We start from the raw sequence: 26755 nt of genomic DNA on the forward strand, positions 1-26755 counted from the left end.
CAATGGTCTGTAACATTTTTGCTCCCAGATGCATCAATGTGGAGAATTTTTCAAAAATGTGAAAATTAGAAGAGTGTTGGAAAAAAACGGTACCGGAGCATAATACAGAAAAACTTTTACTGCAAAAGTTGTAGCAAATTGTACCCTTAACACAATGGTCTGTAACATTTTTGCTCCCAGATGCATCAATGTTTAGAATTTTTCAAAAATGTGAAAATTAGAAGAGTGTTGAAAAAAACGGAAATAATAATACAGAAAAACTTTTACTACAAAAGTTGTAGCGAATTGTACCCTTAACACAATGGTCTGTAACATTTTTGCTCCCAGATGCATCAATGTGGAGAATTTTTCAAAAATGTGAAAATTAGAAGAGTGTTGAAAAAAAAACGGTATCCGGAGCATAATACAGAAAAACTTTTACTACAAAAGTTGTAGCAAATTGTACCCTTAACACAATGATGTGTAACATTTTTGCTCCCAAATGCATCAATATGGAGAATTTTTCAAAAATGTGAAAATTAGAAGTGTTGAAAAAAACGGAAATAATAATACAGAAAAACTTTTACTACAAAAGTTGTAGCAAATTGTACCCTTAACACAATGGTGTGTAACATTTTTGCTCCCAAATGCATCAATGTGGAGAATTTTTCAAAAATGTGAAAATTAGAAGAGTGTTGGAAAAAAACGGTATCCGGAGCATAATACAGAAAAACTTTTACTACAAAAGTTGTAGCAAATTGTACCCTTAACACAATGGTGTGTAACATTTTTGCTCCCAAATGCATCAATGTGGAGAATTTTTCAAAAATGTGAAAATTATAAAAGTGTTGAAAAAAACGGAAATAACAATACAGAAAAACTTTTACTACAAAAGTTGTAGCGAATTGTACCCTTAACACAATGGTCTGTAACATTTTTGCTCCCAAATGCATCAATGTGGAGAATTTTTCAAAAATGTGAAAATTAGAAAAGTGTTGAAAAAAACGGAAATAATAATACAGAAAAACTTTTACTACAAAAGTTGTAGCGAATTGTACCCTTAACACAATGGTCTGTAACATTTTTGCTCCCAGATGCATCAATGTGGAGAATTTTTCAAAAATGTGAAAATTAGAAGAGTGTTGAAAAAAACGGAAATAATAATACAGAAAAACTTTTACTACAAAAGTTGTAGCGAATTGTACCCTTAACACAATGGTCTGTAACATTTTTGCTCCCAGATGCATCAATGTGGAGAATTTTTCAAAAATGTGAAAATTAGAAAAGTGTTGAAAAAAACGGAAATAATAATACAGAAAAACTTTTACTACAAAAGTTGTAGCGAATTGTACCCTTAACACAATGGTCTGTAACATTTTTGCTCCCAGATGCATCAATGTGGAGAATTTTTCAAAAATGTGAAAATTAGAAGAGTGTTGGAAAAAAACGGTATCCGGAGCATAATACAGAAAAAATCTTCCAAAATCATTAATAGCTTCATGAATTGTGAGCATAAATATATCCAAAATCAATCTTATATCTAGAACAACAAAACCACTAGACCAATGAAATATATAAAAAAGTATGAGAATTATAAACGTTTTTAAGTTAATAATTTTTGTAGTCGATGATAAAGAAGAAATTTAAAATATATTTAAAAAAAAATGTGTGTAAGTAATTTTCTAAATAAGATAGAGTAAGGTTCTGGGTAAAAGGGAACCTCAAGTAAAATAAAAAACATGTAAAGGAACAACCGTTAACTCCGTGTTGGCTTCTTCTTCAAAAGAGACGTGACGACCACGAATTTAACCAACAGATCGTCTTTGGTGTCCGCGAAGAGCGGACGTTCGCGAGAAGCGGTTGCGGTGATCATACAAAAAAATATACGATGAAAAAAATGTAGTTAAGAGTTTTGCGTTAAAACAAACAAAAAAAAAACGAAAGGTTTTCTGTAAAAGTGTCAACGTGCGTATGACATGGAAACTTTTTGTGCAAATTCGGCTCGTTCCAAATACAGGCCGGCTTTAGCAAATGGAACATTTTATCATCCGAGTTATAATACAAATTTTAGACAGGTAATTAAAAATTTGTAATTAAAAATTTTGTTATACATTTCTTGATTGAGTGTTTTATATTGATATTATTCAACAGTTACTGTTGTTGCATGAATTAAACATCTGGCATCGGTGTCCGTCTAACAGTTTCTTCGACATATTGTTAATTGAGCGACTATTATCGCGCCTACTTAGTTTAATTTGATTTAAAAATTTGTTCCAATAAACAAATTATTCAATTTTTTTTTCGCCAATTTAAATCAATTTCTTATTTATTACTCTATCGAGTTAAGGGTAAACAACCTCTTTTCTAAGCAAGCCGCATTCTGGCCAGGTAACTGACCTGTTAATGCACCAAAGCGATATTCAATTCCCCATTAAATCTAATTTTTATCTAGCACATCACAAAAAAATTTATAAAATTATCTTTAACCCTATATTGAATCCACAGTTGCAAAAGATGCATAAAAAAATAAAAGCAAAAAAAAGTTAACTACTTCCTCACGACGACGTCGCCGCTGAGTAAAAACGAGTCTGGTCTTGAAAGAAAAACTAGAAACTGAGCAAACCTAGCGCCTCAAAATGCAAAGGAGTGAACGAACTATGTAAGACTATAAAGTGAAAAGAAGCTCGGAGACTCTTCGGGCGTTTAATGAAAGAAGAAAATGGGGGGCAACCAACTTACAAGGTCGCTGAGGTGTAGTCCTTTCAAAGATATATCGGAACTTGCAACCTCTAAGATCTTCAATCTCCCATCATCATTCGCCCAACAAAAAAGAATAACAAAAACGGTTCAAATTAAATTTATTTTATTCTTTTTTGAATTTATTTAAAGCAAACCTCTTTTTGGTTCTCCTTTGTTCTTTTGACCAAAGAAAAGCATTTTAATTGGTTCACATTTGGCCTTCGAGTATTTCGAATATGTCGCTTCGAACAATTATCTCTTCTCGGTATTCCGATGATGGGTGGCCGACCAAAAAATGTTGCTCATCCAAAACAAAAAAAATCTTATTCTTTAAAGAAAGAAAAAAAATTACTCATCCCGTTGTTATCGAAAAATCTAACACGTCTCACACTTCCTGTGTTAAAAAAAAACGACTTCATCCGCTTCTTTTATTATAACTTAAAAATAAAAATTAAATTGTATTTGAAATCGTTCTTTTTCTTCGTTGCCTCGAATTAAGTGTAAATCTAACACCTTTGGATGTTAGGAAAAAAATGTTAAAGCGACATTCTTGAGCGAACGTCCGCGCAATTATTGCGCTGTAAAAGGCATTGAATCGGGCAGCAATCGAACATTTCGCATTTTTCTTAAAGAAAAAAAAATTAATCGAAGTGAAATTGACTTTCCAAATCTTATTAATTCAATGTTATCACCTAACACAAAGACTTGCATAGAATTGAAATTTGTTATTATCTGCATTTCAAGTTAAAGTGGAGTACCATTTCAGCTCATTGTATGTCAAAATCATAACAGAAATTAGAAATAAAATTAAACTAGAAATTATTCAGAAACAAGTTCAAAAGTGATAAAATCGATGGACTTTTTATTAATTTTTTGGTTTAATTACTCTTCGCTAATTGCCGCGTTCAATTATCGCGATAGGATTAAGCAGAATCCCACGATTAAATGATGAAGAACTTAATTAAGTCGATGGATTTACCGCAGGAACAGGTAACGACAAGAAGTTCGGAGAGTTAACAACAGGAAGAGATGAGATCCTTAAAGTAGTTGAAAACTTCTAGAATTTGCTGTTCTGGCCAAGTTTTGTCACATCATATCGTTGCAGAATAACATCCAGGCTACTATATTCTGAACTAATAGAAGAAGAGATGGCAAATTTTACTATGTTAACTGTCAAAATAGTTAATAAATGTTTAGGAATGGGAGAAAGACTAACAGATATGTTAATAGCAATATATTTAGAATAAATGTGTTTTAAAACTCAATCTTGTTAATCCTTGGAACGGATTCCATATCCAACTTTATTTTGTTTAATGGAACAACTTATCAATTATAACATTTTCTAACAGAGCTAGTAACATGGCGCCCATCTCCCCAAGTATCATAAGCTGGTATTCTCGAGTATTTGAAATAAACATACTCGCCCCAAATATCATGAAGTGATATTTTCTTGTATGCAAAATACATTTTTTTCCATCCATTTCAAACAAGGTACGATCATACTCGGCCGACTTCGAAGACGTCGGCCGCCCCAAGTAAACCCCACCCAAGTATCATGAGCTAGTATTCTCTAGTATTCCAAATATGCGAGAGCGGCCGACGTCTTCTAAGTCTGCCAAGGTTTCTTTTTCAATCTGTTTCAAGCAAGATGTGATCATACTCGGCCGATTTCGGAGACGTCGGCCGCCCCAAGTATCATGAGGTGTTTTTTTCTGGTATTGGAAATACTCGGTGGCGGCCGACGTCTTCGAAGTCGGCCGAGGTAAGTTTTTCGCAACCAAATCCAACCCAACCCAAGTATCATGAGGTGGTATTTTCTGGTATGCGAAATATTCGGTGGCGACCGACGTCTTCGAAGTCGGCCGAGGTTACTTTTTCCCAACCAAATCCAACCCAACCCAAGTATCATGAGGTGGTATTTTCTGGGGAGGCCGACTCTTCCATCCATTTCAAACAAGGTAGGATCATACTCGGCCCCAAGTATCATAACCTGGTATTCTCTAGTATTCGGGGCGTGATGATGCATATTAACATCTAATTTTGGACATTCCTTAACATCATCTCATCGTAGTCCAAAACATCTCTAAATATATATATATTATTTTTTCACAACATATCGTTCTTTCTTGGATCTTTCTGGCCAAGTTTTGTCACATCACAGAAGGATGATGACAAGTTGCAGAATAACATCCAGGCTACTATATTCTGAACTGATAGAAGAAGAGATGGCAGATTTTGTAACTGATGATAATCATGAATGCAGCTACGTTAACTCTCAAAATAGTTAATAAATGTTTAGGAATGGGAGAAAGACTAACAGATATGTTAATAGCAATATATTTAGTATAAATGTATTTTAAAACTCAATCTTGTTAATCCTTGGAACGGATTTCATATCCAACTTTATTTTGTTTATCAATTATAACATTTTCTAATAGAGCTAGTAACATGTCGTCCACCGCCCCAAGTATCATAAGCTGGTATTCTCGAGTATTTGAAATAAACATACTCGGCCGACTTCGAAGACGTCGGCCGCCTCAAATATCATGAAGTGATATTTTCTTGTATGCAAAATACGTTTTTTAGTATCATGAGGTGTTTTTTTCTGGTATTGGAAGTACTCGATGGCGGCCGACGTCTTCGAAGTCGGCCGAGGTTACTTTTTCCCAACCAAATCCAATCCAACCCAAGTATCATGAGGTGGTATCTTCTGGTATGCGAAATATTCGGTGGCGGCCGACGTCTTCGAAGTCGGCCGAGGTTGCTTTTTCAATCCGTTTCAAGCAAGATGTGATCATACTCGGCCGACTTCGGAGACGTCGGCCGCCCCAAGTATCATGAGGTGGTATTTTCTGGTATTGGAAATACTCGGTGGCAGAGGTAAGTTTTTCGCAACCAAATCCAACCCAACCCAAGTATCATGAGGTGGTTTTTTCTGGTACTGGAAATACTCGATGGCGGCCGACGTCTTCGAAGTCGGCCGAGGTTACTTTTTCCCAACCAAATCCAACCCAACCCCAAGTATCATGAGGTGGTATCTTCTAGTATGCGAAATATTCGGTGGCGGCCGACGTCTTCGAAGTCGGCCGAGGTTGCTTTTTCAATCCGTTTCAAGCAAGATGTGATCATACTCGGCCCCAAGTATCATGAGGTGGTATTTTCTGGTATTGGAAATACTCGGTGGCAGAGGTAAGTTTTTCGCAACCAAAACCAACCCAACCCAAGTATCATGAGGTGGTATTTTCTGGGGAGGCCGACTTTTCCATCCATTTCAAACAAAGTACGATCATACTCGGCCCGAAGTATCATAACCTGGTATTCTCTAGTATTCGGAGCTTGATGATGCATATTAACATCTAATTTTGGACATTTCTTAACATCATCTCATCGTAGTCCAAAACATCTCTAAATATATATATATTATTTTTTCACAACATATCGTTCTTTCATGGATTTTGAAGGCACGAGGTGAAGATCCGGACTCCGCCGCAACTCCAGAACTCTGCACACCAAACCATATCGAATTGTTAGAGCATTCCGTTGATATCTCATTTTGCGCAAAATTTTTTTCTTAATAACATTGGTTTAGTTTTAAGACAAAGCTTTTTAATAAAATTTTTGGTTTAATTTTTATTTTATAAAGAATGAGTACAACTTGGGTTTATCATCACGACATTCAACTCTTTTGTGGCGGGAGCAACCCCAACCTAGTAGTAATAAACCAAAAGGAGGAGGTAGAACGTGTTCGATTGCGTTGGCAGCAGCCTCTCTTGTAGTTTTAGTGGCTGTGGTTTCAATAGCTGGATTAGCTTTATATATGGGAACGTTGAGAGGAGAACCAACAAACCGTAAATAAAAGAAATTGTTTAAAAATATCGGTATTTTTATAAAATTTTTTTAGCGTTGCTGATGTTTAGTTGCAGCGTAAAGGTTTTACGCGGAGATCGATTCGTTGGTAATTTACCGGAGAAAGCGCGTAGATACAAAAATCAATTAGAAATATTATACCAAAGGACGCCGTTAAGCGCTGCAATCGTTGGTTGTAATGTTGAAAAATTCGGTAACGATACCCAAACTATTTATTATAAAGTAACGTTGAATAAAAGAAAAATTCCTAGAACGATAACGAACATAGAAAAAATTTTAAGGGACGCCCTAGTAAGCGATGCTTTATCGAAAAAACCAATTTTCAAAAACATTCGTTTCGACTCACGAAGTATTTCAATTAAATTAATAAAAGAACAAAATTTATACCAAAGATCTTCTAAACCAAAACCCATCGAAATTTTAAAACCCGATAACTCAAAACCATTAGAAAATTTAAAACCAACAACAAAATTACGAATAGAGAAACCAATAAAAGATAACATAACCATCCCAACAAAAAGGCCGGAAATACAAGAAGTTAACGTCGAAGAGGAAAATCTACCAGTTATCCAAGGATCGTTTCAAATTAGCAAAACCGAGGCGGATATCGCCGTTAATAAGAAACCAGAGCAACAACAAAGCGTTAAAAAGGGTAATTTAAAGGAAACTGCCGTTACCAGTTCTTATTATAAAATCGCTTCGGTTGATCAAGTCTCCAAACCAACCGTTAAAGTCCCAACTGAAACAACGAAAAAATTCGATTTTATGCCACCTGAAATCAATGACCAACCGTGGATACCAATCGTTTCAAAAGAAAAATCACCTACTTACACCAGCTTTACAAATCCTGGTTTAACTTACAACGTAAATCCTTTAAACATTCTTTCATCCGCGCATCCAATCCCGCTTAATAAATTATCAGAGGAAAATTTAACATCCACAACGCTAAAACCACCAAACATTATAACCGAAGAAATTATTTCAACATCCGTAACAACCGAAAGTTTTGGCCAAGGTCAAGTAGAGGTCGTTGACGCTGAAGATTTAATTCCATCGTTTTCCTCAACGACAAAACAACCTCTCGTTACGCTAATGCCCGTTAAATCTAATTCGGGAATTGGACGACCATTAAGAAGACGCCCAATTGATGTCGAAGAAAGAAGCTTTTTTAAAGAAACTTCCACGGCTAAAATAAATAATAACGATATTAAAATAATGGGGATGTTAAATTTTGAACACGATGAACATCAAAATGAGAGCAAAGGTTTGATCAGAAACCAAAAGATGAGTGTCCCGGATATTGATGATGCTGAAATTGAAAGAATTATCGCCGGAGAAAATACCAGCGTTTCCGTTGATGTCATAAGGGAGTATTTAACACCGAGCGAATTAAAAAAATTATCAGAAATTAGTCGGCTATCTCAAAATGAATCAGATATAACCAGCAATAGTAAAGCTGTAAGAAATAGTTACACAATTAATCGGGATGGGTTCGAAGTTTTAACCAAAAATTTTAACAAAATGGATAAAGAAATTAGCGAAAAGAATTTATTTCCCATCCCACTTAACACAACAGGTAACTTCATAATAAATCATAAGTCAAACATTAAATCATAAAATTTTTTAGAATGCACAGAAAACACCGTTAAATGTGATAACGGACAATGTTTACCAAATACAGCAAGATGCAATCAATTAATCGACTGCGAAAACGGAAAGGACGAAGAAAATTGTACTTGCGCCGATTATTTAAGATCGCAGCTTTTAAAGGGGAAAATTTGTGATGGCATAGTTGATTGTTGGGATTATTCCGATGAAAATGAATGCGGTAAGTAATTATAATATTTAAATAAAGAAATAGTTATTTATATAACAAGTGGGCTAGAAACATAATTACAGTACGAGTGTGAAGAATTTCACGACGAGGTCAAAATTATGCTCTAGCCCACGTGTGATATACAACATTTTATCTACGACGAATCAATGTCTTTAAAAAGGTCTATTTTGACATTTATAAAAATATTTTGAAATGATTGTTGACAATTTTGAATTAAATAGTATTATTTCTCTTTAAATATGTAGCACTTTTTCTTTAGTATTGTTGCTCGTTTTAATAGAATTTATTATTGAATTAGTCTGTTCTGATTGGGCTAAAAATGCGTTACGTAATGAAACCAGTGCGGTAATGAACTTCATTACGTAACTTAAATGAGTGTGATAATGCTAATGTAATAATGACTTATCCAAGCAGTCGTAGATAAAATATTTTACCTAATTCCATTATGAAAATTAAATTTTACATATCTTTCTGACGTTATGTAACGTCGCTTTTTTATAACTAGTGATGTAATGAATTCCATAACCTAACTACAAATTGACATCTGTCACTAATAGAATAAGTCAAGTTTTGAACAAAATTTGCTTTTTCAATGGAATTAGATAAAATTTTGTACTTAACACGTTATGAAACGGCTAATTTTGTTTAACTCACGTAATTTGTAAAACTCGCTCACTCGTTATGGCAAATATTACATTCGTCAAACAAAATTAGTCTTTTCATAACTAGTTAAGTAATAACTATTAACTTAATTTCTTAGAATGGTGTAAACCAGGAAATTACGTCTGTGCAAATTCAAAAAAATGTATCGAAAAATCAAAAATATGTGATGGTGTTAATGATTGCCCATTGGGCGATGATGAAAGACGTTGCGTTACAATATCGGAAAAAATCGAAGAAGCCGACGAATTTTCGTACAACGAAAGTGGTTATTTATTGGTTCGTAAATACGGGGATTGGTTTAAATTGTGTTTGGATGAAAATAAAACGTCTGAATCGGGTTTGAATGATTTGGCGCAATCTGTTTGTAATGCGATATCTTACCAGTACTAAAATCCAAAAATTGTTAAATAAATGTTTAATTTTTTTTCATTTTTAGGACTTTAGAAGAAACTGAAATTATTCATGAAAATAATTTAGACACTAAATATTTTACGATCGAAAAAGGTTTTCAAAAAGAAACTTTTAATAGTAGCATTATTTTCACAGAAACTAATTGCACCACGAAAGATGTTCTTAAGATTAAATGCGGCCACTTAGAATGCGGTACGCGTCCCCAAGTAGGGCGAGTAGCCAGGTAACTTTTTGTATTTATCATTAAACAATTTCGCAGCGGGAATCAAGTTATACAAGATCTTCTATTCTAGAATCGTAGGAGGTATTAATGCTGGTTTAGGAGCTTGGCCTTGGCAGGCAGCTTTGTACAAAGAAGGAGAATTCCAATGCGGAGCTACTTTGCTTTCAGAGAAATGGCTTATTTCAGCTGGACATTGCTTTTATCGGTAATTAATTTAAACTCGTTAAGATCAAAAGAAATTTAAACATTTTTTAGAACCATGGATGAGCATTGGGTGGCTCGTTTAGGTACTTTAAGACGCGGAGCTACTTTAACATCACCTTACGAGCAACTTAGACACATCGTCAAAATCATTTTACATCCTGATTATATCGATGCAGGATTTGTGAATGATGTGTCTTTGTTGAAAATGGAATTTTCAGTCAGTTTTAGTGATTATGTCAGACCTATTTGTTTACCAAAAGAAAATTCACCAATTTCTGATGGCACTATGTGCACCGTTATTGGTTGGGGGCAATTATTTGAAACTGGGAGAATTTTTCGTAAGGAATAATGTATATTTATGTAGAGTGTGTTTGATTTTAGTTGATGTGTTTTAGCTGATACATTACAAGAAGTTCAAATACCAATAATATCAACTGAAGAATGTCGAAAACGCACCGTGTTTTTGCCATTATATAGAATAACTGATAATATGTTTTGTGCTGGGTTTGATCGTGGGGGGAGAGATGCGTGTTTGGGTGATTCCGGGGGTGGATTAATGTGTCCTGAAGAAGATGGTCGTTGGACTTTACAAGGAGTTACAAGTAACGGTTATGGTTGCGCAAGAAAAGATCGTCCCGGAGTTTACACGAAAGTCTCAAAATACATCAAATGGATATTTTCGCATTTAAACGAAAGTAATGAAACGATTTCGTCGAGTAAATCAATTTGTAACGGGCACAGATGTCCGCTGGGCGATTGTTTGCCAACGAATCGACTTTGTAATGGTTATATTGAGTGCAGCGATGGCAGTGATGAGATGGAATGCTCCAAAAGAGCGGGGTTGTAATTTCTTTTTTCGTATTACCAGAAATAAGCGAGTTAAGCAATCTTAAATGTTGGTGATATTTAGATTAAGATTAAAAAGAATCGATGATAATATATTAATTTAATTATTAAATAAATATTTTATCAAGTTTTTTTTCAAAATTTCTTTAAAACATATTTTTGTCATAAATTGTTTTTATTTAGGTTATGGGAGCAGGTTCATTTATTCAAAGTGAGCTTTCTCCTTGACAATTTTTACAAAAATATATTTTTCTTTCCCATTTTTGCTACATTTGAAAAATTACTTGATCGAATCCAAATCTCTTTGTTTATTAATTCTGTTTCTTAAAAACAAATCGAGATTTTGATATGAATAAATTGATTTCTTTTAATTTTTTAGTTGTTAAGTAGACTATTTATTGTAATTATTTTTGCTTACTTTTTATATTTTTTTTTTACACTTATAAGAATAAAAAATTATCTAAATTACGTTTTAAAACTTTTTATTAGATTTTTATTGTCTACTACAAAATAATACTGTTAACTAAATAAACATTCATCAAAAATAACTCAAACTAAACGCTGAAAAAAAAAACTTAAACTTTTAGAAGACTTAATAGTCTTTAAGAATATCGAGAAATAATAAAATAAACATTTTAAGCCACGTACAGCATAAAACAAAACCTAATTGCAATAACTATTTTAATTACAAAACTATTTATTGTAATTATTTTTGCTTACTTTTTATTTTTTTTTTACTTATAAGACTTACAAAATAATACTGTTAACTAAATAAACATTCTTCAAAAATAACTCAAACTAAACGCCGAAAAAAAAACTGAAACTTTTAGAAGACTTAATAGTCTTTAAGAATATCGAGAAATAATAAAATAAACGTTTTAAGCCACGTACAGCATAAAACAAAACCAAATTGCAATAACTATTTTAATTACAAAACTATTTATTGTAATTATTTTTGCTTACTTTTTATATATTTTTTTACTTATAAGACTTACAAAATAATACTGTTAACTAAATAAACATTCTTCAAAAATAACTCAAACTAAACGCTGAAAAAAAAACTGAAACTTTTAGAAGACTTAATAGTCTTTAAGAATAGCGAGAAATAATAAAATAAACGTTTTAAGCCACGTACAGCATAAAACAAAACCAAATTACAATAATAAGGTGCGAAAGTAATCCAAAATCATGTCGCCATATACGACACAAATCCCAAACGGTGCTTCCATCGAAATCCTTGTGCATGATGTGGCCCGTAAATACTAAATGCAATATATTCAAGAACATGTTGATGCCGTTAATAACCAAAGTAATCGGGTGCCAAAATTTCAATCGATGTCCACATCCGGCACGACAAGCGTAAATGCGACAGCAGCTACTAAGTCTCATCGCCAACTTGTCTTGGATGATTTCTTGAGTATAGGTCCAAATTCCCAAACTTAACAGAACCACCGTTGTGCGTATATTAAGTCCATGAATCAACATCGTTACCAAAAATGACATAAGAACTGCGGAAGTTTTATTTATTTCTGCAAATGGGGAGTAAATATCTAAAAAAAAAGTTTTAAATTAATTTCCAAAGAGATGTTTTGACTTAGGTTGGGTTATATCTGAGACAAACTTATCTTAATCAGATTAAGAATTTCCCCACCAATTTTTTGAATATGTATCTATTAAATTAAAAATTAATATTGATCAACTCTGTACATCGCATTCTCATATCGCGCATGCGCAATTTTTACTTAATATATAACACGCAATAACACATTTAATCTTTTATGTGCATTTACCGTGATGTTAATAATTTTATTTCCATTATCCACTTTCCCAATAATTAGAAAATTCTTTTAAAAGTATTAAATTAATAGCAACATTAATAAGGTAAGTATGTATAAACATAACCTAAATTGTAAAAAATTAAGATAATCGCAAATTCTAACTTTGTTACACACAGTGTGAAGATAAATAACATTTAATTAAATATTATAATTGAGAAAAGAAGAAATTAAATCATACTTACTTTGAACCAAAAAGTGATAAGCCGGAATATTCCAATTCTGCACAGCAACATCCATAGATCTTGGAAATTCGACTGTAAGAGCTCGAGTAACAGGATAACGCCAACGTTGTTGGGGATCAAAATGATGATAAGCATTAAATCCTGCTGTAATCATAGTAAATTCAGCCATATAACCAACATAGTAATTGCTAGCCCGGAATGCGAAAGCGTTTTGTGTAACTTTGGGCACAATGAAAGCCACATTCCAAGAACGAATTGTTAACACAGGAATGAGATATGCGTCGAAATAGTTGATTAAAGCCAAATGTATCATGGCATAGTTAAACAATTCGGCTATTTTAACAGCCCATTTCCAGTTCAATTTCATGTGGCGAATGTAATAGATAGTGTAAGTTTCCAAAGATATCCATGGGCCAAAAAGAACGGTTGCTGGGCTAAGCAAGTAACCCATCAACTCTGCGCAAGTTGTTCGCTTTATAAAGTACTCCTCCATTGATATACTAATAGTTTTCATAGTCATTATCATCATTATACGCCGACATGCCTGCCAATCATGTGGATAAGGGAAAAACAACTCTCTAAAAAAAGAAACAAAATTAAAACAATAAATAAGTAGTAAAAGAGGATTTACCCCAAACAAAGAACTCCAATCAAAGTCAACGAAACAACATAAATAGGACGAATTATTGGTATATCCCTCTCCACCAGGATCTTGACGCGTCGTACCAACAAAAGAATTATCATGATAAATCCTACGATCAAAATCATATTTTGCCAGCAATAATTTATTTGCAATAAAAGATATCCGATGACAGCAGAGGTGTAGTGATATTTCCGGTAAGATATCAAACCTAAAAGTAGCCACCAAATAAAATCAATCAAAAATAAATAGTTGAACTCACCACAACGCAACACAAAATTGAAAATCAAATTAAGCACAAAATTCGATACGATGAGTATGATTAAATTTTTACCAGACGGTGTAATATAACTCATCATCTGCCGAACAACCTCGAAAATCTCGCTCTGCTCTGGAACCCTGTATAATAGAAACATCAACAATAATCTTATTTTAAGAATTTAATCTACTTACTGTACTAGTTGTACTAAATAATCATGATACATCAACGACAATGTAATAATCATCCAAAAAACAGTCAATGCACAGATATACAAGCTCCATTTTATGATACCCCAAAATATTTTCAATATTTTCATGTACACCCAGCCTAAATAACATTATTAAATTAATTGAAAAAATCGTGATATAAAAACGAATTTTACCTTCGCCCAATAACCTCAGATTCAAAAATCTTGGTATAAATCGATCCATTTTAACCAATTAAGGAAAAAAAGGCGTCTTGAGCAACCTAAAAGGAATTTAGTAATCTTAAAATAATCTAAATCAACAAGAAATCGGAATAAATGCCCAATAACGAACTTTATGAAGCAACGTGGTGGCTACCCTGACGATACTGCACATGCGCTTTGAGTTTGGGGCCTCAAAAAACATGCGGAAACAAGTTCTTTTTGTTTTGGATGTTCATTTAGATTTAGATCAAGGATAATTATTAAAAAATCGCTTTACGAAGCAGCGTGGTGAACGCTATCAACAATTGAGTATGGAGCGCATGCGCGTTAGCCATGGGGCTCCGAAAGAATCATGCTGCAACAAGTTCTTTTTGTTCAACAATTACAAATCGCGTTAAATTACAACAAACTTTTAACTTTATGTAGGAAAAAATTTGCTTACCGCCTTCTAATCAGCAAGGAATGTGAATTAACTTTGAAGAAACAGCCAAAATTAAGGTTCAAATGCAGCGTGGTGCACGCTGACGAAGCTGATGACGCACTGTGGACTACGTGAGCTATGAATCTGGCGAATCGGAAATAAGTACAGCTAAAAAAATAGTTTCATCTTTTTTTAATTCTTTACCAATTTAAATTATTGCAACATAGTAACTTTTTTTAGTCTATTATAGGAATATGCCATATGTTTAAATTAATAGTTTTAAATTAATACAATTAATAACATTTCCAACCGGAAGTGACCTTCTTCACTTCATCTTTCTCTAACATCCATTATAAATTACGTTAGGTATGTTTGCGACAAAGTTAAGTTGGTCGGTGGTGTCAATTGTTGTGATGGGATTGGATTTAATCCTTCGATATTTAATAAATATTTATCTACCTGAACGTTCTCAAAATGTTGGAGGAGTCAGCTTATTAAAATAATATTGAAATAGAGAAACGAACATTAAAAATCTTTGATTTCTACCATAAACTTTGCTGAAATCGCATTTAGTCGCATCTAGTTTAGTATCGATGTTGTCAATTGTAACACCTCAGCAGCAAGCAACCTCAACTTGCACAGGCAAAATATTAGATTCGTTACTGTGAGCTTAATCCAGATTGATCTTAAGTTCTCTTTAAGAACTCAATAAAATGTTAAATCCCCATGCACTGTCTAATTCTGCGATACATGCTCTGAATGAGATGATCAAAGATATCTTGTAGAATCCTATCCCAGGCTAGCTGTAGATGACGACAAAGTTCTGCTAGGTGTTTGCTGTTTGTGGTAAACGCCTTATATAGCGACCCATCATGTATCAAACATGCTTGATCGAGTTTAAATCCGGAGAGCGAGCAGGCCAGGGGACAATTTTTACTCCTTCTTCGTGTAGGAGGTTCTGACAACTGACATTTAGTTTGTGATGCAGTTTTTAAGTTTATGATATGATGTTTTTATCACCTACTTTTTACATCATCCAGTTGTTTTGTTAAGATTCCAGCTTAGTGACTCATCTTCAAACTCTAAACTCAATAATAACTTTAGAAAAAACTGTCCCAACCCAATGTCTGGGATTAAATAAAGGACAGTCTATTAAGGAAGCTGCTTTACTCTTGCCATGAGGCAAGTTTTTGATTGTAATTTGAAATACGCTGTAAAACTAAGCTGCAAATGTTGCTGAGGTGGTTAACAAATACAAATACAGGATAAATATTGAAGCTTTGGTGAAATAAGAAAAAGTCCACAAATTATTTTTTAAACTTTTATTAGAACATTATCAAAAAAACGTACGATACAAACAGGTTATCATTAAAATTGAACATCAAATCGTACATCTACCACAAAATAATACTGTCTTTATTAACTAACCTTGCGTATTTTAAATACTTAACTAAATAAAAACATTACAAAAACATTTTTTTTTACTGATAAATAATAGACAAAAATACATTTTAATTCATGCAGAGCAGGGTTACACTCCAAACGAAAGAACTAACGTGGGAATAGATTCCCAAATCATCCCATGCTTGATATAAATCCCAAATTGATTTCGTTTCAAAATCGCTGTGCATAATATGGCCCAAATAAGCTAAATGGAGTATGTTCAAGACGGTGTTAAAACCGTTTATAATCAAAGTAATCGGATGCCAAAAACCGAAACGATGGTCACAGATGTCACGACAACCGGATGGTTGACAACAACAGTTAAGCCAGCGAGCCAACTTATTTTGGATGAGTTGTTGGGACTGCGCCAAAAGTACCACGTTTAATAAGATCATCATTACACGTACTTTTAAACCAAACAACAACGATGCTTGTAGATATGTCATTAATATTGCGTAGCCCGGTCCTATTTCAAAAAATGGGTTGTAAATACCTAGAAGAAAATAATTACTTGTGAAAAGAATTTCGCAAAAAATGATTAAAAGTGACTTACACTCTCTTAAAAAACGATAAGTGGGAATATTCCAGTTTTCCGCAACAGTTTGCATCGATCTTGGAGCTTCAACTGTAAGCGGTCGAGTAACAGGATAACTCCAACGTTGTTGGCGGTCGTAGTAGTGATAAGCATTAAATCCCGCTGCTAACATGGTAAATTCCCCCAAATAACCAATGAAATAATTGGTTCCCCGGAATACGAAAGCGTTCCGAAAAGCTTCATGCCATTTCCCCGGAAGAAATGTTCCCCCTTCAATCGGAATGAGGGCGTTTATCAAACAGTTGCTTATAACCATATAAATCATGGCATAGGTGAAGATTTGGATCATTTTGACAAGCCATTTCCAGTTTAATTTCGAATGGTGAACGTAATAAAGCATGTAGGCGTCGTGAGACATCCATGGACCAAAAACAACGCTGGCCGGGCAAAATAAATAACCCAAAAATTCCTTATAAGATACACGTTTTAAACTGTAATCATCAATCGATATACTAATAGTTTTCATAGCCATTATCACCATAATTACACGACATTCCTGCCAGTTACTCGGATATGGGTAAAAAAATTCCCTAAATTAAACAAAACAAAAAATTTACAAAAATATATCAGTAAAAACAAATTTTTTTACCCTAAACAAAGAATTCCTGTCAAAGTAACCGCAACAATATATACAGGACGGATGATTTGAACTTCTCTATTCATCAAAATCTTGAGACGTACTATCAACATCAAAATCATTGTCAAAAATCCTAGAATTAAACCCATATCCCCCGAGGCACAATTCAATTGCAATGCCAGGTATCCAAGCACAATTGACATAAAATGATATCTACGGTACGATGGGCGACCTAAAATGGTTACAAAATCAATAAAATTTGCTAAAAACAAACTAGTTTAACTTACGATAACGTACTACAAAATTGAAAATTAAATTTAGTACAAACACCGATCCCATCAGCATAATCAACTCCGAAACTGGTGGTCTAATACACATCAGGATGATCTCACGTAAGAACTTACACTGGTCTGGGTACCTGTTTATAAATATATCAATTTAATCTATTTATTAATCTAAATTAAATGCACTTACAGAAAATAAACTTTATGCAGTAATGGTGGAAGAATAATCATCCAGAAAAAAGCTAACAGCAAAATTTGGAAGCTCCATTTCATAAAACTCCAAGTTTTGGACCAATTCGACCCCGCTTTTAAAAATTAATAATAAAAAACGATTTTTATAACGGTTTATAAAATTAAAATAAAACTTACTTTCCAAAGGTAACTCAATTTCCTCCACTTCTACTCTCTCCATTTTCGTAAGCTTTTCTTAATCACCAGCAAAAAATAGACTAGACTAGAAACTTTATTTAGGATTAAGGTGACTTACTTTGTCGCAGATAGTTTAGAAAAATGTTTCAAACACAAACTACAACAGCGTGATGAATGCTATAGCGGCGCCACCGATGTCGGTAACTGTAATTTTTAGGTTATGTCATTATCAGATTAATTATTTAAAAAAAAACGGCAAAATCAATTACTGCGTAATTTTAACGGAGTTATATTCAACAACTTCAACTTACGGGAGTTCTCGATAAATAATTTAACTCGAAATGCACGTTATTTACCACGAAAAACCGAGCCAACATGAGATTCGGACGTACACAAAATGGCGGCAATTTTTAAGGTTAGGAATCGGTTTGGTAATTTTGAATTTAAGCGCCGCGCATGCGCGGTAACTACCACGAATTCAAGTGTTGAAATAACGATTTTAATAACGAAATTTATTTATTGAAAATTTTGTTTTTCAAGCAAAGTAGATTAATAACTCGTAAAACTACGAATTCAGCAAATTTTCATATTTTTCTTGACATTTATGCATCTGAGAGGAAAAATGAAAGAGAGCAATTTGTTTTAAAAGTTTTTTTGTAATATGCTCCGAATTCCGAGTATTTTATCATGAAAAATTGATTAATTTTGGTCGTTTTAAATGAGTTATGTTAGAATCTTAGCTTTGTTTGCTTCATTTTTTTTTGAATATGACAGATAATAGAATATATTTTGTCATATCAAGCAGTAGTCGAGATAATTGTTGTAACAACTAAAATCATACTCATATTTACATTTTTAAATTTTTTTTATTAGAAAATCATTACAAAAAATACAAAACACAATTGAAATTGTGACAAAAACTATTTCTACGCGAACACAACATTATTTTTTTTTAATATAAACGTATTTCAAAGTAAACGAAAACTAAACATTAATTCTAAACAATTTTTTTTAACTATAGTAAGTAGTAGTAATTTAGCACAGCCTTTAGGAATGCAGAATATAAATTTAGTCATCTAAAGGGTTTTAAGATATAAACAACATGGTTGCCCACCAAACCAACATAAGAAAGTGGGTTTGCACGCCGAATTCATCCTCCCATATTTCATACAATTCGTAAATTGTGGTTCTCTCGAATTTCCTATCCATAACGTAACCCAAATAAGCCAAATGAGATACGTTTATTACCATGTTAAAACCGTTAATAATCAAAGTAATGGGATTCCAAGGGCCGAAACGATGCTCGCATTCGTCGTCACAAGGATTAACGCAACAACAGCAGTCAAACCAGTAAGCTAATTTATCTTGGATGATTTCTTGAGAATATGATAAAATTCCCATTGTAAGCAAAATCAACATCATACGTGCGTTGAAGCCATTCAATAATAACGCCAACACAAACGTCATAGTGAGTCCACAAACATAATTAATTTCTGAAAATGGACTGTAAACGCCTAAAAGATAAAAAAATATTAGTAAAAAAATAATTATAACAAAAAAAAAGCACTTACAATCTTTGAAAAAACGATAAGCTGGAATATTCCAGTTTTTTAGAACAACAGCCATTGATCTTGGACATTCAATATTCGATGGCCGAGCAACGGGATAATCCCAACGTTGTTCCTCATCATAATGTTGATAAGCATTAAATCCTGCGGTAAGCATAGTAAATTCAGCCATATATCCGGTGCAATAATTGCTGGACCGGAATGCGAAACTGTTTCGAAGAGCTTCGTGCCATTTCATTGGGATATAGAAAGCGTCTGAAATTGGAGTTATGCTTTGTACCAAACAGTTGCTTAGAATCATGTGTGCCATAGCGTAGGTGAAGGCTTGAATCGTTTGGGTGAACCATTTTGCACTCAATTTTTGACGATGAACATTATTAAGAGTGTAGGTGTCCATGGACATCCACGGGCCAAAGAGAACGCTGGCCGGGCAAAGCAAATAACCTACTAACTCTACAGTAGTAATACGTTTTAAACAGTAATCGTCGGTTGATATGCTAATAACTTTCATAGTCATTACCATCATAATGGCGCGACTTCCCTCCCAAACACGTTCATAAGGAAAGAAAAACTCCCTACAAGAAAAGATTAATTAATTAAAAAATACTTTAAAATAATTTAGTATTTACCCCAAGCAAAGAATAGTGGTCAAAATCAACGTAATGGTGTATACAGGCCGGATTATTTGCCTGTCCCTCTCAACAAAAACTTTAAGTCGATTTACCAACAAAAAAATTATCAACATAAACACCATAATTACAACCATGCATTTCGCGTTGCAATTTATTTGCAATAAAACATATCCAATAGTAGCTGACATAACATGATATTGACGGGAAGTTAGGCGCCCTTAAATTATTATAGCATAAATAAAGTTTATTAAAAAAAAATCATTTAACTCACGACAACGCAGAATGAAATTAAATAATAAATTAAGCGCAACGGCCGATGAAATGAGTATAATGAATCCTTTTACAGTTGGTCTAGTACAAACCAAGACGAACTCTCTAATAACTTCACCCAGCTCCTCACCTCTGTACAATAAATAATCAATAATAATTCATTTAATAAGTAATTAACCAACTTACACAAAAAAATCGTTATCCATTATTGGCGGAATAATAAATAACCAAAAGAGAGCCAGCAGGATAATTTGTAATAACCATTCCGTTAAATACAAAGATGTTTTAAAGACTCTCTCAGCATCCCAATCTGTACATCATGATAATAAAAACATAAAAAAGAAAAAATAAATAAATAAAAAAATTTACCGTCAAATGAGAAATCTCGGCGCCATATTCTAAACCGTATGTATCTATCATACAAAAATCGAGGCACAAATCTGTCCATTTTTGCAGATTTTCTCTCTTAATCTTCTTAATCTAGAAAGAATATGAACTAAAATTAGATCAGATCTTTTTATCAAAGATTAATTTTCTTTTTCCCACATCTTTAAACAACATATTTCTAGGAGAAAACCAGTTGATGTCGAATATATTTGGAGAACAATTGAAAAAACCAAGTCTTGTACTTAGACAAAGAAATAGAGCGAATTAGACAACGTCATAATGCAATTAGATGAGAAATTTATTACACACAAAAATAGAAGTGTTTAGAATTTCGCTAAAATGGTTGAAAACATATTTAAGAAATACTCTAAGTGAGGATAGATTAAATAGAATGTATATTTATCCTTCAATAACAATTACGTTGGAAGAAATGTTGGATGAATTTCAAAAAAGATCTTCTGGAACACTAGCCTTAGAAAATAATCAAATCTTATGTTTGCGCATGCGCTGTGTTTAAAACTACTCATAAAAATAATTTTCTTTATTAAACATTTAAAATCCGATTAAATTGTGAACAAAAAACATTCTTAAACATAATAAAAACTACTTTAATAAAAAATGTATCTATTACGAAGATAAAAAAGCATCTCAAAATCAACAATTTAGTATGGTTTTTAGGTTATGTTGTGATTAATTTGAAAAAAGGAGTATTTTGTCTTTTTTACTTCGTAAAATATAACAACTTTAACTTACAGCAGTTTTTGTTGAGCTTTTAACACTGAATTCACGTTGTTTATCAATAATTTGAACAAAACCACGAAAAACAAGGAGATTGAAACAAACGTTGGAGCGTCGTTAATAAAATGGCGGCTGCTGTCAAATTCAAAATGCGTCTCTGGCGCCATAACGGCGACAAATCCAACTAAATTATATTGTTGCAACAACGATTTTTCTAATTATTTCAATTTGAGATTAAATTAATAATAAAAACATTACACTAAAGTATATTGGGGCAAATTTATTTCCAAAAATAGAGTTAAAAAGTACCCCAACAAAAATGAGGTTATGTGTCCAAAAATTAACAAAACAAAAAAAAACGTTAAAATTCGCTTACCCCGTAAAATATGATTTATTGTAATTTGTGGGAGTATATTTAAACACCTTTACACTGAAATTTACGAAGTATTTTGGATGAAAGCTACTAAAAATGAAATAAACTTAGGAACTGACGTAATGGCGGTTACCATCAAGGTTGGAGCAGAAGCTGTGAGGTGGCGTGCTGGTTCACCGGAAGTCCGGAAGCACAGAAACTAACAATTATTGTTAGATATTCTGGGGCGGAAGTGTTACTTGGAAAAAGGCGGTAAATTTCAAAAATTTTTTATTTAACATAAATATTAACTATTGGGATATTAATTGATTACTTGAGAAATATAATGTAAACAAGTTATTTTAAAATAAATTTTATTAGAAAATCGTTACAAAACCTACAATACATCAAACTCGTCACTATAAAAATTTATTTCTACTACAAAATAATACTGTTTCTTTACACAAATGTGAGTACTTTTAATGCAAAACTAAATAAACATTCTTCAAAATAAACGAAAACTAAATATTGACTCTATAAAAAAACATGGCCTTTTTGTTCTTAAGGCACCGTTTCTTTGGTATTAATAATAGACTTAACACAGCCTTTAAAAACTGAGAGAAAATCAACTCAACCATCTAGAGTATTTTAAACCACAAACATCATGGTTCCAAACCAGATCAAAATAACATGATGCGTAAACAAACCAAAATCATCATCCCATGTATGATAAATATCCCAAATTGTGCTCCGATCAAAGTTTTCGTCCATAATATGCCCCAAATAGGCTAAATGAAAGACGTTCAAAATCATGTTAATCCCGTTAATAAACAAAGTGATTGGGTGCCAAAATCCGAAACGATGTCCACAATTTTCTCGGCAAGCATTTATGCGGCAACAACAATTAAACCACTTTGATAATTTATCCTGAACGACTTGTTGGGAATGGGACAAAATTCCCAAACTTAATAAAATTATGGTTATGCGGGTATTCAAACCATGCAGCAATGACGATACCAAAAAAGTCAAAAAAATTGCGAAACCTCGGCTCACTACTAAATACGGAATGTAAACATCTAAAAAAAAATTATTTTTAAAAAATTATTAAACGAAATTATTTAACATTTACTTTCTTTCAAAAAACGATGAACTGGAATATTCCAATTCCGCACAACAACCGCCATAGATCTTGGAACCTCAGTCGCAAACGGTCGAGTTATTGGATAATGCCAACGTTCTTGAGGATCATTATGTTTATAAGCATTAAACCCAGCTGAAATCATAGTAAATTCAGACATATAACCGATAAAATAATTGCTGGCCCGGAATACGAAAGCATTTCGGAAAGCTTCGTGCCACTTGCAAGGAATGAACATAGCGTTTAGAGTCGGAACGAAAGCGCGTCCCAAACAATTCGATAAAACCATGAATACCATGGCATAAGTAAAAGTTTGAACCATTTTAACAGCCCATTTCCAGTTTAGCCTCGAATGATTAACGTAATTAAGTGTGTAAGTTTCCAAAGATATCCATGGCCCAAAAAGAACGGTAGCCGGGCAAAGCAAATAACCTAATAACTCAATGCAAGATATTCGCTTTAAATAGTAATCGTCATTAGACAAACTCATAGTTTTCATAGCCATTATCATCATAATGCCACGACATTCTTGCCAATTACGCGGATTCGGGAATATAATCTCCCTAAAAGAAAATAATTAAAAAATTTGAAATTTTTTTAAAAATTATTTACCCCAAACAAAGAATACCGATCAAAATCAACGAAACAAGGTATATAGGGCGTATCATTCCAACCTCCCTCACCATTAAATCCTTAACGCGTCTTACCAAGAAAAAAATTATCATGATAAATCCTAAAATTAAGATCATATTCCTGGTGTAACAATTTATTTGTAATACGATATATCCAATAATAGTGGACATAATGTGGTATTCCCGGCAACTTGGGCGGCCTAAAATAAATGTAATATAAACAAAATTTGTTAAAAAACATGAATTTATCGTACGAAAACGCAGAATTAAATTGAAAATTAAATTAAGTACCACGATCGTTATAATGCGTGTAATTAAATCTTGAACGGATGGTTTAACACAAACTGTAATGATCTGCTGAATGATTCCACCTCGCTCCGGATCCCTGTAAATTAAATTAAATTAAAGACTAAAATAAAGAATAAAGTAAATTTGATGAACTTACACTAAATAACCGTTGTGCATAAACGGTTGAAAAACAACCAACCAGAAAAGAGCTAATAAAATTATTTCAAAACTCCACTTCATCAAATATAAAAAACTTTTAAACATTTTTCCGCAATCTAGGTACAAAAACAAAGAAATAAACAAATTTGTAGAATGTTTTCATAAAATCTTACCTTCCAAAGAAAAATTTTGACTCCATAATTTTAACGCTATGAATCGGTCACCGAAGAAACGAGGTACGAAATGAATCCTTTTCACCATTTTTTCTTATTGATTATAATTGGAATAAAGATAAAAAAATCTCTGCAAAAATACTTTATTTTAAATAGTTAACAAATTCTATTTCTTTCAGTGTTATGAGAGCTGTAACACTGAACTGTTTGATTAATATCGTGTATATAGATTGATTTATTCGCAAATAAAAGCAAAATTAACAGAAAACATTTTGGGATGGTAAAAGGAGAGGAAGACAGAGCTATTTGGAACGGCCGAGATTACTTCATATATCATGAATAATACGTGGGGAGACAATTTCATGCCTGTATTTGCTTTGTAGACGTCGGCCGCCCCCAAGTACTGTTCGTGATATAAGAAACAATCTCGGCCGACTTCGAAGATGTCGGCCGCCCCAAGTATTATGACTTGCATCATAAACTTGTTAATAGTATCACTCAGGATTCAGAGTGTAAAACCAAGTCATAGAATAACTAGAAATGACACTTCTCTCGAAAGAAGCGAGTACTGCTACAAACAATACTTGGGACGGCCGACGTCTTCGAAGTCGGCCGAGGTTACTTCCTATATCCTCGGCCGCCCCAAATATCTTGTGATATAGGAAGTAACTTCGAAGACGTCACCGTACTGGAGGCGGCCGACGTCTTCGAAGTCGGCCGAGATTGTTTCTTATATCGTGAACAATACTTGGGGCGGCCGACATCTTCGAAGTCGGCCGAGATAATTTAATTCCTATATTTGTTTTGTAGACGTCGGCCGACCCAACTATTGCTTGTGATATAGGAAGTAACCTCGGCCGACTTCGAAGACGTCGGCCGCCCCAAGTACGGCGACGCCTTCGAAGTCGACCGAGGTTACTTCCCATATTATGAACAATACTTGGGGCGGCCGACGTCTTCGAAGTCGGCCGAGATAATTTAATTCCTATATTTGTTTTGTAGACGTCGGCCGACCCAACTATTGCTTGTGATATAGGAAGTAACCTCGGCCGACTTCGAAGACGTCGGCCGCCCCAAGTATTACTTGTGATATAGGAAGTAACCTCGGCCGACTTCGAAGACGTCGGCCGCCCCAGGTATTACTTGTGATATAGGAAGTAACCTCGGCCGACTTCGAAGACGTCGGCCGCCCCAAGTACGGCGACGCCTTCGAAGTCGACCGAGGTTACTTCCCATATTATGAACAATACTTGGGGCGGCCGACGTCTTCGAAGTCGGCCGAGATAATTTAATTCCTATATTTGTTTTGTAGACGTCGGCCGACCCAACTATTGCTTGTGATATAGGAAGTAACCTCGGCCGACTTCGAAGACGTCGGCCGCCCCAAGTATTACTTGTGATATAGGAAGTAACCTCGGCCGACTTCGAAGACGTCGGCCGCCCCAAGTATTACTTGTGATATAGGAAGTAACCTCGGCCGACTTCGAAGACGTCGGCCGCCCCAAGTACGGCGACGCCTTCGAAGTCGACCGAGGTTACTTCCCATATTATGAACAATACTTGGGGCGGCCGACGTCTTCGAAGTCGGCCGAGATAATTTAATTCCTATATTTGTAGACGTCGGCCGACCCAAGTATTGCTTGTGATATAGGAAGTAACCTCGGCCGACTTCCAAGACGTCGGCCGCCCCAAGTATTACGTGTGATATAGGAAGTAACTTCGAAGACGTCACCGTACTTGAGGCGGCCGACGTCTTCGAAGTCGGCCGAGATTGTTTCTTATATCATGAACAATACTTGGGGCGGCCGACATCTTCGAAGTCGGCCGAGATAATTTAATTTCTATATTTGTTTTGTAGACGTCGGCCGCCCCAAATATCTTGTGATATAGGAAGTAACCTCGAAGACGTCGCCATACTTGGGGCGGCCGACGTCTTCGAAGACGTCGGCCGCCCCAAGTATCATGACTTGCATCATAAACTTGTTAATAGTATCACTCAGGATTCAAAGTGTAAAACCAAGTCATAGAATAACTAAAAATGTGATACATCTTCTAAAGGATGTGACCCAGTGTTCTTTCTGGTTATTCTATGACTCTAGTATGCGATGCAGAATGCTTCAATTCAACGGACACAACAGATAACATTTCAAAAGTTACATTATCTTTAAAATTTGAGAAGTGATACCTGCTAATAAAAAAAAACGTCAAAAAAATTTTATCTAGAAAAATCATAAATTTATTTACATTGGAAGTACATAAGGAATAATATCCCGGACAATGACACAGTACGCATGCTTGGATTACTTGGATTGATAAAGTTTAATTTAACAAAAATGATGATAACTTCTTACCGTATAAATTGGAATGTCTCGAATGCGCAGAAAAGCACGTTAAACACTTTAATAATATATTTAACGCTTAATCCGTTGAAAATGGGGTAATAAAACTTAACCTCAACAATCCAATACACCAGTATGTTAATTTATTAACACTAGATGGCGCAATTGTACTTGCAAGAATGCAACATTTTTTTGTAAAACAAAAGTAATCAAATTTAAGTAATTTTAATTAAAACCAAAATAAATACAATTAAATTAATTAAACATTAGTCATCAAATAAAACACAAAT

The 26755-nt window shown here is 33.9% G+C and overlaps 5 protein-coding genes across 6 annotated transcripts; 1 reads left to right on the forward strand and 4 right to left on the reverse strand.

Moving 5' to 3' along the window:
• Window positions 1-1787: 1787 nt before the first annotated feature.
• Window positions 1788-11237, forward strand: LOC111425419 (uncharacterized). The gene is made up of 9 exons (XM_023059417.2): window positions 1788-2054; window positions 6362-6566; window positions 6620-8161; window positions 8213-8413; window positions 9183-9468; window positions 9522-9719; window positions 9790-9924; window positions 9975-10261; window positions 10319-11237. The coding sequence occupies exons 1-9, from the start codon at window positions 1956-1958 to the stop codon at window positions 10768-10770; spliced, it is 3405 nt and encodes a 1134-aa protein (XP_022915185.2). The 5' UTR covers window positions 1788-1955; the 3' UTR covers window positions 10771-11237.
• A 332-nt stretch (window positions 11238-11569) lies between these two features.
• LOC139430968 (protein-serine O-palmitoleoyltransferase porcupine-like) lies at window positions 11570-13849 on the reverse strand. The gene is made up of 3 exons (XM_071198513.1): window positions 13692-13849; window positions 12790-13640; window positions 11570-12319 (listed from the first exon to the last, which is right to left on the reverse strand). The coding sequence occupies exons 2-3, from the start codon at window positions 13316-13318 to the stop codon at window positions 11892-11894; spliced, it is 957 nt and encodes a 318-aa protein (XP_071054614.1). The 5' UTR covers window positions 13319-13640; window positions 13692-13849; the 3' UTR covers window positions 11570-11891.
• Window positions 13850-16032: 2183 nt separating this feature from the next.
• LOC139431015 (protein-serine O-palmitoleoyltransferase porcupine-like) lies at window positions 16033-17832 on the reverse strand. Its single transcript, XM_071198577.1, has 4 exons — window positions 17790-17832; window positions 17149-17239; window positions 16518-17089; window positions 16033-16457 (listed from the first exon to the last, which is right to left on the reverse strand). The coding sequence occupies exons 1-4, from the start codon at window positions 17830-17832 to the stop codon at window positions 16033-16035; spliced, it is 1131 nt and encodes a 376-aa protein (XP_071054678.1).
• An 811-nt stretch (window positions 17833-18643) lies between these two features.
• Window positions 18644-21736, reverse strand: LOC111425422 (protein-serine O-palmitoleoyltransferase porcupine-like). The gene is made up of 7 exons (XM_023059420.2): window positions 21400-21736; window positions 20629-20739; window positions 20446-20569; window positions 20261-20391; window positions 19987-20206; window positions 19361-19932; window positions 18644-19303 (listed from the first exon to the last, which is right to left on the reverse strand). The coding sequence occupies exons 2-7, from the start codon at window positions 20705-20707 to the stop codon at window positions 18876-18878; spliced, it is 1554 nt and encodes a 517-aa protein (XP_022915188.2). The 5' UTR covers window positions 20708-20739; window positions 21400-21736; the 3' UTR covers window positions 18644-18875.
• Window positions 21737-22093: 357 nt separating this feature from the next.
• On the reverse strand, window positions 22094-26609 carry LOC111425421 (protein-serine O-palmitoleoyltransferase porcupine-like). Of its 2 annotated transcripts, none has more exons than XM_023059418.2 (7): window positions 26478-26609; window positions 24127-24256; window positions 23952-24069; window positions 23761-23891; window positions 23487-23706; window positions 22866-23437; window positions 22094-22812 (listed from the first exon to the last, which is right to left on the reverse strand). In XM_023059418.2, exons 2-7 carry the CDS (start codon window positions 24212-24214, stop codon window positions 22385-22387), a joined length of 1557 nt encoding a protein of 518 aa, XP_022915186.1. In that variant the 5' UTR covers window positions 24215-24256; window positions 26478-26609; the 3' UTR covers window positions 22094-22384. The 2 variants fall into 2 exon arrangements, with proteins under 2 accessions (XP_022915186.1, XP_022915187.1); XM_023059419.2 differs by having other exon boundaries at window positions 24127-24267.
• Between the last annotated feature and the right edge of the window lie 146 nt (window positions 26610-26755).

This window comes from Onthophagus taurus, chromosome 8 (assembly GCF_036711975.1).
Source record: "Onthophagus taurus isolate NC chromosome 8, IU_Otau_3.0, whole genome shotgun sequence".
Classification (NCBI taxonomy): Eukaryota; Metazoa; Arthropoda; class Insecta; order Coleoptera; family Scarabaeidae; genus Onthophagus; species Onthophagus taurus.